At 38.5% G+C, this 19,977-nt stretch overlaps 1 protein-coding gene across 1 annotated transcript in view; it reads left to right on the top strand.

Moving 5' to 3' along the window:
- The window catches only part of col12a1a (collagen, type XII, alpha 1a), a 111,405-nt gene that overhangs the window by 55,998 nt on the left and 35,430 nt on the right, over nt 1–19,977 (top strand). Inside the window, exons 27-40 of the mRNA XM_079832663.1 lie at nt 3,235–3,364; nt 3,453–3,592; nt 5,058–5,190; nt 5,300–5,320; nt 5,425–5,564; nt 7,706–7,835; nt 7,962–8,101; nt 10,779–10,908; nt 13,755–13,897; nt 17,227–17,356; nt 17,861–18,003; nt 18,159–18,288; nt 19,602–19,721; nt 19,831–19,977. Of these exons, the coding sequence (XP_079688789.1) occupies nt 3,235–3,364; nt 3,453–3,592; nt 5,058–5,190; nt 5,300–5,320; nt 5,425–5,564; nt 7,706–7,835; nt 7,962–8,101; nt 10,779–10,908; nt 13,755–13,897; nt 17,227–17,356; nt 17,861–18,003; nt 18,159–18,288; nt 19,602–19,721; nt 19,831–19,977 (1,777 nt within the window). The remainder of the gene's footprint in view (nt 1–3,234; nt 3,365–3,452; nt 3,593–5,057; nt 5,191–5,299; nt 5,321–5,424; nt 5,565–7,705; nt 7,836–7,961; nt 8,102–10,778; nt 10,909–13,754; nt 13,898–17,226; nt 17,357–17,860; nt 18,004–18,158; nt 18,289–19,601; nt 19,722–19,830) is intronic.

Genomic DNA, 19,977 nt, shown 5'->3' with positions numbered 1-19,977 from the left:
CAGGCAGCAGTCTAATGTTTTGGGATGTGTTTTTATGGATGGGAGTTTTTCCCTATGATTTTTTTTTAAACTCTCAGTGGCAGTTTTGGCATCAGTGCTGCTCCACATCCTGGGGCATTAATCATGGCTCTGTGCTGCATAACTCTTCCTTCTGGGATTAAAAGTGTGGGCCTGAGAAGCCCAACAGATGGGGGCAGCTCCTGTTACCTGACAGATGACGAGGATGATACGCGACTGGATCAAAGATCAGGTCAACTTCTGCAGGAACTTTAAGTGCTTTTACTACTATTGAGACACCATTGTTCCTCTTGACGTCAACCCCTCTCTAGCAAAAAATACATCACATGCGCATTGACTAGCCAGTCTGTTCAACATTACTGTGAGTGCTGGCTGAGGAGATATAATAACTGGACGTTTGCTTTCTGACAAAAACGCACACAATCTCAAGCTTTTCACTAAGCGAGTATCCTAAGTCCATTTGTTTATTTTTAAGAGCCTGGTAAAACATCATCCTTGGTTTTCTCCAAACCGCTTGTCCTAAGCAGGCCTTGACATTAACTTTTTTGCTCACCAGCCATTGTGGCTAGTGGTTTTCCAAAGTTACTAACCACTCAGCATTTTCACTGGCCACAATTTTGACATCGATACCATTGGGGAAAACTGCCATATAGATATTTTTATCAATACGATAATTTGCCAGCAGGAATATTAGGCTGCTATCACTTTAATGCTGCGTTCACACCAAACGCGAATAGAGCGTCAGGAGCGAGTGATTTCAATGTCAAGTCAATTGAAAGGCGCGTTGACGTGCGTCTGGAGGTCCTGCGGCGCGATAGACGCGTTTCGCGTGAGTGGTGAGTGGTACTTTATTGCATTCACGCGTTTGAAGCGAATTCGCGCCTGACGTCCATCGCGCCGCGATGAGAAATTGAGCGTCTTGCGCGATACGGGCGTTACACACGAGTGGTGCTTTATTGCATTCACAAGTTTGAAGCGAATTCGCGCCTGACGCCCGAGTTGAAAAATTTGGCGTCAATTCGCGCCGCCTTAACCAATCAGGAGCCTGCTTGCTGCTGTCACGTGGTAAAGTGACGTGATGAGAAACCCCGCATAATTTAAAAATACTACTATTGTGTCACAAAATGAGGTTTTAAGACTTTTTCAGTTGAGAATGTAGTTGTTTAAAGCTCAAATCTGTGGTTTATTTATAAAGAGAGCGCCTATTTAAAAAAAAAAAATAGTCTTGCGGTTTTGGAGTTGTGAGATCCAGGCGATCAGCGGTGCTCATTAACCCGGCGAGAGCAGCCTTTCCTCGGCTAGTCCTTCTGACGTTTGCCGCTGGCTCTGATGTCCTGTAGTGGTTCGTCTTGTGTGGATCTAACAGGCGATCTTTGGTGTCATGAATCTATAATTTGTTGTCTGCCAAATCGTTTTGACTGAGGGCAAAGAGAAGTTTCATAACTTTATTTTTTTAAGGATATTTAAATATACATGCAGTGAAGATAATGTAGGAGTTGCCTGAACCACATTTGTGTGGCTATTAATGCTTAATATATATTTTTTAATGAAAATGAAAAGAGGCAGAGTGGTGTTTTATGACAAATTTCTCCTGGAGCAACTTGAACGCGCGTCTATTTCGCTTCAAACGCACCAATTCGCTGTGGACGCGCGAATGGATTCAGAATGTTCACGCGCCAAACTAGACGCTCTATTCGCGTTTGGTGTGAACGCAGCATAAGACCTGACGCACGGATCCATTACACTGATACACATGCCTTTCCTTTCTCAACTGTTTACATTCACTCAAAACATAACCGACTGTGTTTATGTAAATACTCACCAAGACTGGCATTTTGACATTATTTGTGTGTGTTTGACTGTTTAAGTGCAATAAGCAGCGAAAAATGAAAATATTTTGCACAGGAATTTGAGTTAAATTATGCACAATACGCGCAATCCCACGCCGTGTGAAACACTAACAATATTAATCCGGAGCAAATGAGACGAGTGAGTGAGGGGAGGCTGGTTTATGTGTCACTCGCTGTTGGAGAGATGACAGATCTCGAAAAATCTATATTTTTGACAACACTTAGTTTATTATTTCAGATTACCTTTTAAAAGACTACAATTGAAAAATGTATATATTATATATAAAATTCAACCCATTAAACCAAGTGTGCTGCACAAGTCCTAAAAACTGAAGCCAAAATGTCTTGATCGCCCCGCAGGTGGCTGGTCCCAGTATAGGTCTTAAACCCCGCCCGCACCATGTATTTTATTGGGATGCGAGACAAACTAAACAATCTAATTACACTTCAAATAATTTTTTTCCAAAGATGGTTTCTCTCATTTTAGGCAGTTTTTATCAAGTTCAAGTGTTCGTTTTTTAAAATAAGTTTGCTTTTAGTTAGTCATTTGATGCTATAAAAATGGGTGTGTGACGTTCTGATTGACAGCTTCTCTGAGACACCAACAGACTTTTTCAGGATTTTCAGGAGGAGATTGGAGCTTTAGCTTTAATTTCTACATTTCCATAACTGGTTAACTCACACCAACATAATGAATTGTTCTGCAGTAATCTGTACTGGCAGATACTGCGGAAGTGTGGGGGGGGGGGGGGGGGGCTTGATATCGCGGCTCTACTTCCTGCTCTCTACTGCGCAGACACAGGTCCCAAATCAGTGCAAAGATGTCAGTGCCATATTCGGACATTGACGGCTTCACTTTTCTACAATAGAAGATAGTGAAGGGGCGTCGTCTATCTTTTTTACAGTCTATGCACTAAACTTGTTAGTAGGAGTGACTGCGTTACACACCACTGCTGAAATATGGCTGTTAATGTCAAAACCCTGGTCCTTTGTATAGTCGCACGGATATCTTCTCTCTATATAAATATTTTCTCTTTATGTGTTGCTTGTAAATAGATAAAGACGCTTTTTGCCCACAGAATGTTGTAATTACACCTTCCGGCCAGTACAGCATTACAAGAGGGCATTACTGATGTATTTTATGTCGTAAAATAAAACGTGAAAAATATCTTGAGCTTGTGTTGACCACGGTCCTTATCTTTATATAATAGTTTGTGTTACTGATTATGCTTTACGTCATGAAATTTATAATCAGTAATGGTTTATCATTTGTAAGTAATCTACCCATCTACCCTGCTTACCAGCCAAACCTTGACCTCCTGCTGGATTGTGTGGCCATAACTGCACTTCTCATGTTTCAATTTAGCTTGAAGTTGACGGAGATGTTACGTCTAGAGGACTGGATAATCTCTTTTCCCAAACGGAATATGATGTGGCTGTGACTCCGATTTATGATTCTGGGACCGGAAACCCAATGCTTAACCAAGCCGTTACAGGTAACATCAGGCATAATACTTGATTTTTAAATGTTTTGATATTTTTGATTGTAACTCAAAACTCAACTGTTCTTCCTGTTGTTTTTAGATGTTGTTCCTGCTCCGAAGAACTTGAGGTTCTCTCAAGTGACCCAGAACAGTTTCAGGGCTCACTGGGAGCATGGCGCTCCTGATGTCGCCCTCTACCGCATCGGCTGGACCAAGAGTGGAGAGAACAACTTCCAATATGTAAGACATCAGAGACTGAACTCGAGTTCTGATTCAGCAATGAATCTCCTCCCATAAATGCATTCATATTACATGCAATCATAAGTGTGAAGTATTTGAGTAATGGTGCTTAAATACTATGCTTAAGTATTATTTTGGGGAATCTGTACTTTACTTGAGTTCTGTTAAAAGTTCAGTCAGACGCTAGGTCAACTTTTAAAAGCAAACGATTTATTACTTATCTTCCTTTGAAACCAAAAAACTGTGATTCCTTGTTGCATCGCTGCATCAATAGAAAGAGAGTTATAATCATACGAATATTCCAAGTGCCCAACCAAAGTGAACACTGATCACCATAATGGTGATGTTTTTTTTGCTTGACAAAATGGCACTCAAACCAATTAAAAGTTAACTAAGTGTTAGTTAGAATCACTGTTGGATTGTACAGTGTAATAACCATTGCTGTAGAGGATATATACGTTTCATGATTTAGTCTTGATTATTAAAATCACTATATTCAAATTTCTGCTTTTTAGCTGAAAATATCCAGGTAACAGGTTTTAGGATATTGGCTTTAGTTTAACATCTGCCGTGTCATAGAGTTTTAAATAGTCAGAACATTGAGAAAAAAAGTGTTTTTCACAGGTTTCTTTGCAAAGTTTTTGAAAAATACTATAAAATACACCAAAAATACTAAATTGTGAAAATATGCTGCTTCTTGTTTTCAAAAGCTAAGAAGTGTTATGTTTAATTTTTTAAACTATTAAATACTTAAGTAAATGTTGATATTTTTTACTTTAACCTTTTTTTATAATAATAATTTTAATTCCTTGTCAAAGTTTGGGTAATTTTGTTGTGTCTATATAGTATTTATTACACTTATTTCAGGTTTAGTTATTTTAGTGCATCAACTTAAACAAATAAATAGTTATTTTATTGTAGTTTATTTAATTTCAAGCAACTGATGTGTTTTTTATGGTTTTAGATTTAGGTTTAGTTATCTATAAAAACCCTGATTTTACTCAAGTATTTATTTTGGTGGGGGGGGGGGTAAAATTCTTTACATAATATTTATTATTTACATATAAAATTCCTCAGTACTTTTTACACCGCTGCATTTACATTTATGCATTTAGCAGACGCTTTTATCCAAAGCGATTTACAACTTGGGAGTACAGGAAGCGATTGGTCATGAAGAGTCGACTAAGCGCAACAAGTGCCTGAAATACTGAGTCTGTGTACATTGCTCAGTGTAGCACAGGCTAGAGAGTAGGGAGGGAAAAAGGGAAGAAAGAGGAAAAGGAAGGTTTTAAAAAAATATATATATATATCAGGTTAAGTGCTCATTGCGCTGCATGCAATAGTGATTAGTATCTAGCAATAGTAACTAGCAGTAGTATTGTTTGTATCTTAGTATTGGTAAATGTAATTTAATGTTTAGCAGATGTTCAGTACTGCATGAGTCTAATACCACACTCTTCCTCAGGATATCCTGAGCAATGAGGACACCACTACCGTCCTGACGAACCTGGAGGTGGACACCCTCTATGATGTTTCTGTCACTGCCATTTACCCTGATGAGTCTGAGAGCGAAGATCTTTTTGGCAGGCAACGCACATGTAAGAAATCACAAAATCCATATAATAAGTTCTTTCATATACTGTACTTCAGCCATTTATTCCATATGTGAATTTGACAAACTCTGACTCTTTTTCTCTCCGTACTCAGTGGGCAAACTGGTTACACCCGGTGAGTCTCTTGTTTCCAAGATATGACATTTGTCATTTGGATGCTATATGGATATAATTCGGTTTTAGAATGCAAAACTGAAAGATCAATATTTTTTCTTATAGCTCCTAGTGGACCTCCTCAAAACCTCCAGGTGTTCAACGCAACCACCACCTCCCTCACCACCAAATGGGATCACGCTCCTGGACGAGTCCTGAACTACAGGATCACCTACGTACCAGTTGCAGGAGGAAGACCACAATCTGTAAGGAACATTTCAACATTTTTCTAAGTTGATATTATCTGGCTGATGTATATATTTTCCACTAGCGGCATCAAACGAAATTGCGCACATGTTTCCCAGTGGTTTTGACTGCTTCTGAATGTGATTTGAGTGATTGTAATAAAATATTTTGGACCCTAAACCCTAAAGTTTTTGAACCAAACCAAATCACCTTTCATTTACTCATCCAATACACAAATCTCAGAATGAATCTACTGGTCTCGTCTTGTGCATGCATGTACCTCATAAGTTCAGTCTTAAAGATGAAGATGTGATTAGGATGTAAAAAGGAAAGGAAATATATTAATTATTCAATATAGACATTTTAATTGAATTAATTAGTCGATTAATGAGGTTATAAAAACTGCATATACACTACCGTTCAAAGTTTGGGGTCAGTATGATTTAAAAAAAAAGAAGAAATGAATACTTTTTCAGCAAATGATACAACAGTAAAGACATTTATAATTGTACAAATGATTTCTATTTCAAGTAAATGCTGCTCTATTGAACTTTCTGTACATTAAAGAATCCTCAAATCATTAATTTCCACAAAAAAATTAAGTAGCATAACTGACTTTGACATGTTTGACATGACAAACAGCAAATCGTGTCATGTGACAATGAAGACTGGGGTAATCACATGAATAAATTACAATTTACTATATATTCACATAGAAAACAGCTTTTTTAAACTGTAATAATATTTCACAATATAACAGTTTTTACTGTGTTAAATAAATGCAGCCTCAGTGAACATTAGAGACTTCTTTCAAAAACATATTACGACCCCAAAAATATGAACAGTAATGTACTGTATAATATCAACCACCTTCACACTGTTAACTTATATCTGTAGCTTGCATTATGTCTTTAAATAAATGCTGTCATTGTATTGACATTATATTTGATATGAATAGCTGCACTGGCTGGAACAGCACATTTAATATTCCCTACAGGTTGATGTTATTTCAGTGGCATTGATTGTTCTGGTTTAAGCTGGTCTCCCAGCCTGGCACTTTACCCAAAACCACTCTCAAACCAGCAAACCAGGCCAGGCTTGGAGACCGGCAAATCTTGCGCCGTTTAAAGATGTTTTTGTCTTCGGGATCAGCTATCATCTTACTATTTTCCATGTTTTCGTGGTATCTGAGTGGGTGTAGAGGTGTTGTTTTTTTGTACTCAAATCATTGCAGTGATTTTCTACAGCCTCTGTTTTCTGCATCAAGAAGGCAGATTTATACTGGCAGCAGTCGCAGAAATAACAACATAAAACTGCATCAATGAAAAACAGTCCTATCTGCAATCGTATTTGTGATGTGCTGTTCCTGACATTAATGCAGTTTCCCAGCATTGCTGAGGATTGCTTAAGATTATTTAATGGAATATTCTGGGCTAAAAACAAAATGCCTTTCAGCGACATGGTGCTGATTACCAAATAAAATTAGGTAACACTTTATTTTACAGTGTCATTGTTACATATGTTACATGTAGTTACTATAGTAATAACTATAAATTATGCATAATTACATGCAACTAACCCTAAATCAAACCAAATCCTAACTCTATAGTAAGTGCATGTAGTTACTTAATATTACTCAGTACTTTAATGTATAATTACACTGTAACAAAGACACCTTAAAATAATGTGTAAAGCATGTGTAACATTATAATGGATCTGTGCATCAGGTCTTAAAGAGACAGTAGCCTAATAAACCTACTGCCAAATTATCAGATAATATTAAAAATATCTATATAGCAGTTTTCCCCATGGTATCAATGTCAAATTGTGGTCAGTGAAAATGCTGAGTGGCTAGTTACTTTGGAAAAACACCAGCTACAGTGGCTGGTTAGCAAAAAGTTAATGTCAAGCCCTGATTAACAATAAGGTTTCATTAGTTTACATTTGTTTATGTATTAACTAACATGAACTAACCATTAGTTAATAAAAATCCAGCTATTCATGGTTTGTTCATGTTGGCAAGATTTTAATAATGCATTAGTAAATGTTGAAATTAACATTAACAAAGATTAATAAATACTGTAACAAACAAACTGCTTATTGTTAGTTCATTTCAGTAATGCATTTACACAATAAACACAATTAATTTTCTCTGTCACAGACACAGATTGGAGGAAAGAAAAACACCGTCATCCTGCAGAAACTGACTCCAGATACCCCCTACTCCATCACTGTTGCCGCAGTCTACGCCAGTGGAGATGTCAAAGACATTTCTGGCCAAGGAAAGACATGTACGTGACTTTACTGCATGCTCGGGACCTGTTGAGCTACATTAATGCATTTTCAAATAGTATGTAAATGACACAAATTAGGTCATTGTTGATACGCTGAATAGAGTTTACTGTGTGTTCCCATAGTACCGCTGGGCAGTGTGAGAAACCTTCAGGTCACGGACCCTACGGTCAGCACTCTGAATGTACGCTGGGAGCCGGCTGATGGGAGCGTACGGCAATACAGGATTTACTACCAGCCCGTCACAGGGGGCGCAGAAGACATGGTACGTCCCGGGGCACCTCTTAACTATTATATCATGTTGTCAGAAATACTGGTGTACCTAAGATGTTTTTCTTGAAATTGCGTGACTGTTTCTCATTTGGGGTCACGAACATGCCTGTTGTTGTGGAATGTGTGTACGAAATTTCTGTTACGATTGTGATGTTAGCGGGTCAATTTTGACCTGTAACTTTAATGGCTAAAGGCAGGTGCTCAGACCCAAAATAAAAAAATACATATATATTTGATGTCTCAACTACCCTTTGAGGGTATATATACATTTACAACTAGGCATTTGGCAAACGCTTTTATTCAAAGAATTGTATGTTGTGTTGAAGGAATACATTTTTAGCAGTTCATGCATGTGTATTTTGCTGGGAACTCATGATCTTGTCGTTGTTAGAGCCATGCTATACTGTTTATGCTTCAAGAAAGTACAATCAATTAATTAATACAATTTATTTTTGAATGCATTATACAGTAATAATACAGTAATAATATTCAAGTTTCGTGAAAAAAGTTGTGCTGTCAAATCAATTAATCGCATCAAACATAAAAGTCTGTGTTCACCTAATATTGTGTTGGTCCTCGTTTTGCTGCCAAAACAGCCTGACCCGTCGAGGCATGGACTCCACTAGACCCCTGAAGGTGTGCTGTGGTATCTGGCACCAAGATGTTAGCAGCAGATCCTTTAAGTCCTGTAAGTTGTGAGGTGGAGCCTCCATGGATTGGACTTGTTTGTTCAGCACATCCCACAGATGCTCGATTGAATTGAGATCTGGGGAATTTGGAGGTCAAGTCAACACATCAAACTCGTTGTTGTGCTCCTCAAACCATTCCTGAAGCATTTTTGCTTAATGACACGATGCATTATCTGCTGAAAGAGCCACAGCCAACAGGGAATACCGTTTCCATGAAAGGGTGTACATGGTCTCAACAATGCTTAGGTTGGTGGTACGTGTCAAAGTAACATCCACATGGATGGAAGGACCCAAGGTTTCCCAGCAGAACATTGCCCAAAGCATCACACTGCCTCCGCCGGCTTGCCTTCTTCCCATAGTGCATCCTGTTGCCTTGTGTTCCCCAGGTTAGAGACGCACCCGGCCATCCACGTGATGTAAAAGAAAACGTAATTCATCAGACCAGGCCACCAGGCTCCGTGGTCCAGTTCTGATGCTCTCGTTGGCATTTTGGGCGGTGGACAGGGGTCAGCATGGGCACCCTGATGGTCTACGGCTATGCAGCCCCATACACAACAAACTGTGATGCACTGTGTATTCTGACACCTTTCAATCAGAACCAGCATTAACTTCTTGAGCAATTTGGGCTCCAGTAGCTCGTCTGTTTGATCAGACAACACAGGCCAGCCTTCGCTCCCCACATGCATCAATGAGCCTTGGCCGCCCATGACCCTGTCGCCGGTTCACCACTGTTCCTTCCTTGGACCACTTTTGATAGAGACTGACCACTGCAGACTGGGAACACCCCACAAGAGCTGCAGTTTTGACCACAGGTGTATAAAATCAAGCAACTAGGCTTCTACACTTTGGGATGAATTAGAGCAGAGACTGTGAGCCAGGCCTTCTCGTCCAACATCAGTGCCTGACCTCACAAATGCGCTTCTAGAAGAATGGTCAAAAATTCCCATAAACACACTCCCAAACCTTGTGAAAAGCCTTCCCAGAAGAGTTGAAGCTGTTATAGCTGCAAAGAGTGGGCCAACTCCATATTTAACCCTACGGATTAAGATTGGGATATATATATATATATATATATATATATATATATATATATATATATATATATATATATATATATATATATATATATATATATATATATATATATATATGTATATATATGTGTGTGTGTCTGTCTGTCACACACACATATATTATGTAAACACAATCTTTTATGTTAGATTCAATTTATCACGATTAATTGATTGGACAGAACTAGAAAAAAACAAATGTTTAAAAATCATATGTTTTTCATGGTTGCATTTTATTTTAAGGTGTCCTTTTTACAGTGTAATTATACATTAAAGTGTTGAGCAATATTAATTAGTATTAACAAAATGTACTTACTATAGGTTTAGATTTAGTATTAGGATTTGGTTTAGGGTTAGATGCATGTAATTATGCATAATTTATAGTTGTTACTATGGTAACTACATGTAATGTGTAACAAGGATACTGTAAAATAAAGTGTTACTAGTGTTATTTTTGTAATGTATGAATAGCATTAATGTAAAAGGTTTACTTACCTGATTTTTTTTTCATAGTGTGATTTTTGGCGAATTGTATTGAATCTGATTAGAAAGAGAACATAAAGATTTTTACCCAGAAATGTAATGCTATCAAGGGTTAAGCGTGGTTCTCAGCAGGTTTTGCTTTAGGACAGTATGACAGATGCAACAAAACAAAAAAATCCCATTGACTTACATTTAAGGGCAGAATATCACAGAGACTTAAGATTGCGCTCTTTTGACTTGGACAATAAGCAACCACCAAGCAACAGCCAGGCAATCACTTGGACAAGTGCATAGAAATGTACTAAATACACCTTAGCAAGCTCGTAGCAACGTTTTGTCAACCATTCAAAGCATTGTGCCAGCGACTTTTTCAGAGACCAGACAAACAAAATAAATAATCTGTTTCTTTTATTTATTGTTCTCTTAGGTTCAGGTTCCTGGAATCACCACCAGTACAGTTCTGAAGAACCTGCTGTCTGATACCGAGTACACAGTAACAGTAGTGCCAGTGTACGCACCTGGAGAGGGCAAGCGCATGTCAGAGAACGGAAAAACCTGTGAGTTGATGCAGCTTATTCTTATTTTAGCACGATTGGAAAGGAAAGAATTCCCATATTCATCCATCATATACTCCCCAAACGCACAAAACCTTTTGACAAAGATTTCAATGCAGAAACTACGTGCAGTTTTCTGGCTTTACCATTCAAGTTTTGTACTTATAAATAGAATCTCAGAGACTTGCCCAAAGATTGAGTCAGCTTTATTGGATTGATCACCAAGGGAGGAATACCGATGTGCTGGCAACCCCTTAAATGTGACTCCAGTCTGGGCTTAATGAGTCTTCTTTATGGGGTGTAATGACTGGAGATGCTGGAGCGAGGGCTACAAAACAATCTATTTCACCGAATGGAAAACCCAGGGAGGTGCAAGGACATAAAAGCACCCTTATTTACTGCTGTCAGCTCAATGCTCCTCATTTTGGAGTCAAAGTAACAGATTTTTGTTCCCATCATCTGCATTACTTTGCTTTCCAGTTTTCTTTGTGTGGCTGTGCCCATATACACTACAGACAAACAGACAGTCAGAGAAGTGTTCGTTTTGTTTCAAATCTAGTAATAGTGTTTTTGTTGTCGGAAATCTAAAGCGCTTTCCATAGGCTTTGTGTTTTCCATGTTGTATTGATGATGAAAGCTGAGCACATTTACTATGAAAAGCAAAGAATAAGGTAAAAAGGTTCAACTTATCACCATACTTCCCCCGGTTCATTTATTACATTAAGAATTGCAATCATTTTTGTATAAAAAAAATTCTGAAATGTTATGTTTAAATATGCAAATTAGGCATTATGAAAGCTTGCTTCTGCCACGAAATAAATTCAGTTTGTGAATTAGGACTTTTAATGGAACAATTTTGACTTTTTATAAGTTATAAAGTCAGAATTACAAGATGTAAGAAGATATAAACTTGCAATTGCAAGAAGAAAAGTCCAATTCTGAAAAAAAAAAATCAGCTCACAATTTTGACATTTTCTCAGAATTGCAAGTTTATATCTCAAAATTCTAAGAATAAAAGTCAGAGATAAATGTGCAATTGCGAGACAAATCTGAATTATGTGATATAAACTCTCAATCGCAAGTCAGAATTGCTAGATATAAACGTGCAACTGTGTCATAAAGTCCAATTCTGAGAAAAAAAAGTCAGCTCACAAAAAAACGTTTTCTCAGAATTGCGACTTTATAGCTTATAATTCTGACTTTATATCTCGCAAATGTGAGTTCATATCTCACAGTTCTGTGAAATGCTGTTGCAGTTCTGAGAAAAAAGTCGAATTGCGAGATAAAAAGTCACAATTACCTTTTTTTATTTTTTATTCTGTGGAGGAAACAAACTTCCATAATCATCTACAGAACACTGGATGATATCTTTACCTTGATACTGTCAAAAAACTGCCAGAATAAAATTAATTTTCACATATGATAAATGGTAAATTAAGAAACCCCTCTTTAAAAACCTTCAGAATATAGATCTGTAAAGTTCTGCTGAAGTGAGTGGAGATTTCTTGTTCAGTGCATGAGAAAAAATCATTTTGAGAAAACAGCCTTTAAAGATATGAATTGTAATCTACAGAGAATAGTGAAATAGAATACAGAATAGTGTAAAAATCAAATAAACACACACACTAACACAAAAAACACTTTATGAAAAGCCAAATAGACCAAAATGTTTACAATTGACCAGTGCATGAAGAAAAAAAAAAGTAATTTTTTCTCAAAAGTGTTTTTACCTCCATTGTCCTGCCAAATTTACTGCAGATAAAGAAGTGCTAAATATGAAATATATAAAAATAAGTATTTTTATTTTATTTTGGGGCATAATAAACCCTAGACATTCCTAGGAGTTAGTAGATTTCTTGAGACCAGTGTTGGGTGTAATTAATTAGTAATTAATAAGTAATAAATTTTTCTGTAATTTAATGACAGTTACTTATGATTTAATTGCATTAAATACTGTATGGACTATAGAACAATTCTATATAAAACAATAGTGGATTTAACATCAAAATGTAATTTTAAAATGTATGTTCTTAATGTAACCCTCTCCCTTTAAATACTTTGGTCAGTTCAAAAATAATTTGTGCAATTTTACATTCGATCACAATTTAGATTAGGGTCAAATTCTCACTATTATTAACTATGACTTCTGCCTCAATAAACTCCTAATTATTGTTTTTTTTTTAATAGTTAGTAAGGTATTTGTTAAGTTTAGGTATTGGGTGGTGCTCATGCAGAATAAGGCATTAATATGTGCTTAATAGGTGCTAATTAACAGCAAATCCCAGAAATATATATGCTAATATGCAACTAGGTCATAGTGAGAATCGAACACTAAACTAAACTCTTACCGTATATTGTTAATTTGAAAGAATCAAAAAAGCAGTTCCGTGTCTGTCCTTATATTGTTCAACTGGTCGAGCTTGATATGGGATTTAGAAAGTAGTTAGTAATAAGTAATCCAATACTTTTAGAGAGAGTAATTAGTACAGTGATCTAACTACATTGTCGAAGATGTAATCAGTAGCTAGTAATAATGAATTACCTTTTTTTTGGTAACACTGCTTGAGACTAACCCAAATGCTGTGTATCAAACATATTGAGTTGGCAGTGGTTTCAGTTCACAGACCATTTAACCAAACACGAGACGGGTCTCTCTTGACCCTTTAGAAATGTTTAATTTGATTCTGAGTGGTTGACATTGAAGCTTCCGTTGCTGCTCCTGTGTTTAGTCCTGGATGTTGGAAATCTGTAGTCTTGTAAATAGTTGTACATTTCTTTACCTCTTTAACCACTCGCTTATTTTACTGTCTCTTGTTTTATGATACTGCTCTTGCTCATGTCTGAAACAGTGGTGCGGACCCCTGCCAAGAACATCCAGGTTTACAACCCCACCACAAACACTCTGAACGTGCGCTGGGAGCCGGCCTCCGGAGAAGTGCTGCAGTATCGCATCGTCTACACCCCCGTCTCTGGAGTCCGGGCCGCTGAATCTGTAAGTCCTCGGCTTTAGACTCGCGTGACAGGAAATGCTGCGGTGACAAATGTCCGTCTCTGAACCTTTCGAGTTGTAATCTGTCCCTCTGCAAAGATGTTTGTGTTTTTAAGGTCGTGTAACCTCATTCTCACATGGACTTCATTGCCTGAGAGGGATTTTCGCTAAGCTCCGAAAATCCATAAATGGCTTTTATTGTCGTCAGACCCTTGCATAAAGAAAGCAGCTGTGGGAAATGTTCAGTCTGAACCTGTTTTATTTCAGCACTGGGGAAAACAGAACTGTCTTAACAGAACTAGCTTCTTATCTGCAGCCACAAAAACCTTGTGGAATATTGTTATGGACGCAGAACCTTTTCCGTTACTATGGCCAGTTTTCCAAATCAGTTGCATTGAGTTGTTTTAAGTTTAACCTCTGAAATGCAAATTCTTTCACCTTTTTCCACTGGAATTCTGAAAAAGAGACCCAAGAAGTACAATAAATCATCCACTGGTCTCAATCTTCAGAATAAAGGATAGTGTTGTCAGGAATGAAAAAAGGGAGTTCCCATGTAATTAATTGGGAAGTCAGTGACCCCCATGACCTAGCATTGGGAAGGGCGGTGAAAGGAGGTGATTGCCTGCCACTGTCAGCACATTATTCACTGGTATAACTGCCAGACTATTAACACATCAAAGGAACGTTTCCGCCGCCTCTTGCTTTGCATTGGCTGAGAAAGTGATTGCTAATGATTGGGTTAAGAATCAGTGGTGACACAAACTTCAAGAGTGCAAGAGGTCATCTCTAGAAAAACAGCCAAGCTTCTTTCTCAGGGTGTAATATATCAGAGATTTGAAAGCCAGTGATTCTCTTGTGTGACCATAAGAGATTATAATATACTTTTTTATTTTTGGGAGGTTGGGGCATAACAATTTTTTGCATTCTGACATTTTCCTGACAATTAAACCCCTCAAATTCACAATACTGTGATGAAAACAAATCGTGTTACCATAATGCAAAAACAATCATATTTTATTTCTAATGTATTTTCAGCCACGATAGTCAGAGAGACGGTCAGACAGTCCAATTGACAGACAGACATAGACAGACAGACAGACATACAGTATAGTATACAGACAGACAGATAGACATACAGTGAGGAAAATTAGTATTTGAACACCCTGCTATTTTGCAAGTTCTCCCACTTAGAAATCATGGAGGGGTCTGAAATTGTCATCGTAGGTGCATGTCCACTGTGAGAGATATAATCTATTAAAAAAAAATCAAGAAATCACAATGTATGATTTTTTAACTAATTATTTGTATGATACAGCTGCAAATAAGTATTTGAACACCTGAAAAAAAAAAAGTTAATATTTGGTACAGTAGCCTTTGTTTGCAATTACAGAGGTCAAACGTTTCCTGTAGTTTTTCACCAGGTTTGCACTGCAGGAGGGATTTTGGCCGACTCCTCCATACAGATCTTCTCTAGATCAGTCAGCTTTCTGGCCTGTCGCTGAGAAACATGGAGTTTGAGCTCCCTCCAAAGATTCTCTATTGGGTTTAGGTCTGGAGACTGGCTAGGCCACGCCAGAACCTTGATATGCTTCTTACAGAGCCATTCCTTAGTTATCCTGGCTGTGTGCTTCGGGTCATTGTCATGTTGAAAGACCCAGCCTCGACCCAACTTCAATGCTCTAACTGAGGGAAGGAGGTTGTTCCCCAAAATCTCGCAATACATGGCACCGGTCATCCTCTCCTTAATACAGTGCAGTCGCCCTGTCCCATGTGCAGAAAAACACCCCCAAATCATGATGCTACCACCCCCATGCTTCACAGTAGGGATGGTGTTCTTGGGATGGTACTCATCATTCTTCTTCCTCCAAACACGTTTAGTGGAATTATGACCAAAAAGTTATATTTTGGTCTCATCTGACCACATGACTTTCTCCCATGACTCCTCTGGATCGTCCAAATGGTCATTGGCAAACTTAAGACGGGCCTGGGCATGTGCTGGTTTAAGCTGGGGAACCTTCCGTGCCATGCATGATTTCAAACCATGACGTCTTAGTGTATTACCAACAGTAACCTTGGAAACGGTGGTCCCAGCTCTTTTCAGGTCATTGACCAGCTCCTCCCGTGTAGTTCTGGGCTGATTTCTCACCTTTCTTAGGATCACTGAGTCCCCACGAGGTGAGATCTTGCATGGAGCCCCAGTCCGAGGGAGATTGAAAGTCATGTTAAGCTTCTTCCGTTTTCTAATGATTGCTCCAACAGTGGACCTTTTTTCACCAAGCTGCTTGGCAATTTCCCCGTAGCCCTTACCAGCCTTGTGGAGGTGTACAATTTTGTCTCTAGTGTCTTTGGACAGCTCTTTGGTCTTGGCCATGTTAGTAGTTGGATTCTTACTGATTGTATGGGGTGGACAGGTGTCTTTATGCAGCTAACGACCTCAAACAGGTGCATCTAATTTAGGATAATAAATTGAGTGGAGGTGGACATTTTAAAGGCAGACTAACAGGTCTTTGAGGGTCAGAATTCTAGCTGATAGACAGGTGTTCAAATACTTATTTGCAGCTGTATCATACAAATAAATAGTTAAAAAATCATATATTGTGATTTCTGGATTTTTTTTAGATTATGTCTCTCACAGTGAACATGCACCTACGATGACAACTTCAGACAGATAGACAGACAGACAGAGAGTCTGATAGACATGGACAGACCGATAGACAGACAGACAGTTTAATAGACAAACAGTCAGATAGACAGCTATATAGACAGACAAACAGTCATATAGACAGACAGTCAGATAGACACATGGACAGATAGATAAACAGACAGACAGTCAGATAGACAGCTATATAGACAGGCAGAGAGCTATATAGACAGACAGACAGACAGACAGACAGTCTGATAGACATGGACAGACCGATAGACAGACAGACAGACAGACAGACAGTCTAATAGACAGACAGTCAGATAGACAGCTATATAGACAGACAAACATTGATAGACAGAAAGTCAGACAGACTGACAGAGAGAGATAGATAGATAGATAGATAGATAGATAGATAGATAGATAGATAGATAGATAGATAGATAGATAGATAGATAGATAGATAGATAGATAGATAGATAGATAGATAGATAGATAGATAGATAGATAGATAGATAGATAGATAGATAGATAGATAGATTTAAAAAAAAAATCAACCTACTGTACATATGTTCTTTGTGAGATTCATTCATTAATCAATGTAAAAGTATTTGAAGTATCTCAAATGTCACAAGTTAACAAAGACTCTGTGTCCCTGGTGGTTAATTATTACTTTTTTTATTGTCGTCAGGTCCTTGTTCCAGGGAACACCAACACTGCCCTGCTGCAGCAGCTGGTCTCAGACACACCGTACTCTGTGAGTGTGGTGGCCCTGTATGCTGATGGAGAGGGCTCCTCGGTGACTGATAATGGGAAAACATGTGAGTCTGAGCACAGGAAGCCCTTTATTATGTGCTCATCATGGTTCATTCTCAGGACACAGTGGCATTTGTCCATTGAAATTTCAGGATTTATATTTCTGTATTTATTATTTAATATTAAATATATAATTCAATTGCAACGGTAGCTGCTGAAATTTCAGGAAATCTAATTTCCCAACAAGGATTGTTAACAGTTTGTTATCAGATTTATCATTGAAATTCTTGAGCTATTATCTCCAATTCAAACTCAATACATTATTTCAACTCCATCACATGGCTTTACTAACCAATGCCATTGCACCACTCTACACTTGTGCCAAAATATTTCTGCAAAAAATGACTTTTCCCATGACACTGCTGAGCTCTCTGAGGCATGTGAAGGTTCAGTATGCGAATTATAGCAGTAGTAAGTCATAGGGGCACAAACAGCCCAATTTCTTGAGAATGACCCTCTTGTCTGCCAAAAGCATGATTTTGAGAGGATTTCTGTTCTTCTGCTCGCAGTGCCCCGCAGCGGCCCCAGGAACCTGCGGGTGTATGATCCGACCACCAGCACGCTGTCCGTGAGCTGGGAGCACGCAGAAGGGGCTGTGCTGCAGTACCGCATTGGCTACGCACCCACCACTGGAGATCCCATTGAGGAATTTGTACGTGGTGTTGAATTTTATATAATCATGCAACATGTCATGCAGTTGTATATGTTAACATCAGATATTTATAATCATGATTTTATGAGCCTGTGGACATCATTTGACTGGATGTGTGCTAGAAAGATGATCTTGTACTGCTGTTTTTCACATAGACAAGTGTGCCTGGCAACAGAAACTCTGTCATCTTGCAAAACCTGCAGCCAGACACTCCTTACAACATCAACGTAGAGGCCATTTATCAAGATGGCCCTGGAGGAAGCCTCTCTGGAGATGGAAAAACATGTAAGGATGGTTACACATATTACTGCCTTATAGACAGACAGACAGACAGACAGACAGACAGACAGAAAGATAGTGAGATAGACAGACAGTCAGACAGACAGAAAGAGGCAGACAGTCATTTAGACAGACAGACAGACAGAGAGACAGTCAGTTAGACAGACAGACAGACAGACAGTCATATAGACAGACAGACATATAGACAGACAGTCATATAGACAGACAGTCAGACAGATAGACAGAGACAGACATATAGTCAGATAGACAGACAGAGACAGACATATAGACAGACAGACAGACAGACAGTCAGAAAGATAGACAGACAGACAGACAGAGACAAACATATAGACATGCAGACATATAGACAGTCATATAGACAGACAGTCAGTCAGACAGACAGATAGACAGAGACAGACATATAGACAGACATATAGACAGACAGATAGACAGACAGACAGACAGACAGACAGTCAGACAGACAGACAGAGAGACAGACAGACAGTCATATAGACAGACAGACATATAGACAGACAGTCAGACAGACAGATAGACAGAGACAGACATATAGTCAGATAGACAGACAGAGACAGACATATAGACAGACAGACAGTCAGTCAGAAAGATAGACAGACAGACAGATAGACAGAGACAAACATATAGACATACAGACATATAGACAGTCATATAGACAGAAAGACAGATAGACAGAGACAAACATATAGACAGACAGTCAGACAGACAGATACAGAGACAGACATATATACAGACAGACAGTCATATAGACAGACAGTCAGACAGACAGATAGACAGAGACAGACAGTCATATAGACAGACAGACAGATAGACAGAGACAGACATATTGACAGACAGTCAGATAGACAGACAGTCATATAGATAGACAGAGACAGACATATAGTCAGATAGACAGAGACAGACAGAAAGATAGACAGACAGTCAGACAGACAGTCAGTCATATAAACAGTCAGACAGACAGATATACAGAGACAGACATATAGTCAGTTAGACAGACAGACAGATAGACAGATAGACAGACAGACAGACAGACAATAGATAGATAGATAGATAGATAGATAGATAGATAGATAGATAGATAGATAGATAGATAGATAGATAGATAGATAGATAGATAGATAGATAGATAGATAGATAGATAGATAGATAGATAGATAGATAGATAGATAGATAGATAGATAGATAGATAGATAGATAGATAGATAAAATGCTGTTTCATGTAAATACACACTGGAAAGATGTTTTGGCTCTCATTGAATGTTTCTTTGGCACGTCTCCTTCAGTGGGTCTCCTGGAGCCTCGTAACCTGCGTGTTTCTGATGAGTGGTACACTCGTTTCCGTGTGTCTTGGGATCCTGCACCTGCGCGGGTCAACGGTTATAAACTGGTCTATACACCAGTCGGTAAGACATTTTTTGATTATTTTACCATGTCGTCATTATCTAGACATCATGTTGTAGGTCAGACCGTGACACATGTTCTAGTGAGTTCTGTGTTTGCGTGTTGTTCCAGGCACGGATAACACCATGGAAGCGTTTGTTGGAGATGTAACTTCACATAACCTGCCTAACCTCCAGCCTGGCACAACGTACGACCTGAAGGTCTACGCTCAGTATGACTCCGGCATGAGTGGAGCTCTGGTCGGACAGGGAACCACCT

Source organism: Gobio gobio (genome assembly GCF_949357685.1).
Source record: "Gobio gobio genome assembly, chromosome: 13".
Lineage (NCBI taxonomy): Eukaryota > Metazoa > Chordata > Actinopteri > Cypriniformes > Gobionidae > Gobio > Gobio gobio.
Note: the sequence above shows the minus strand (reverse complement) of the source record. Positions and strands in the feature narration are given on the sequence as shown.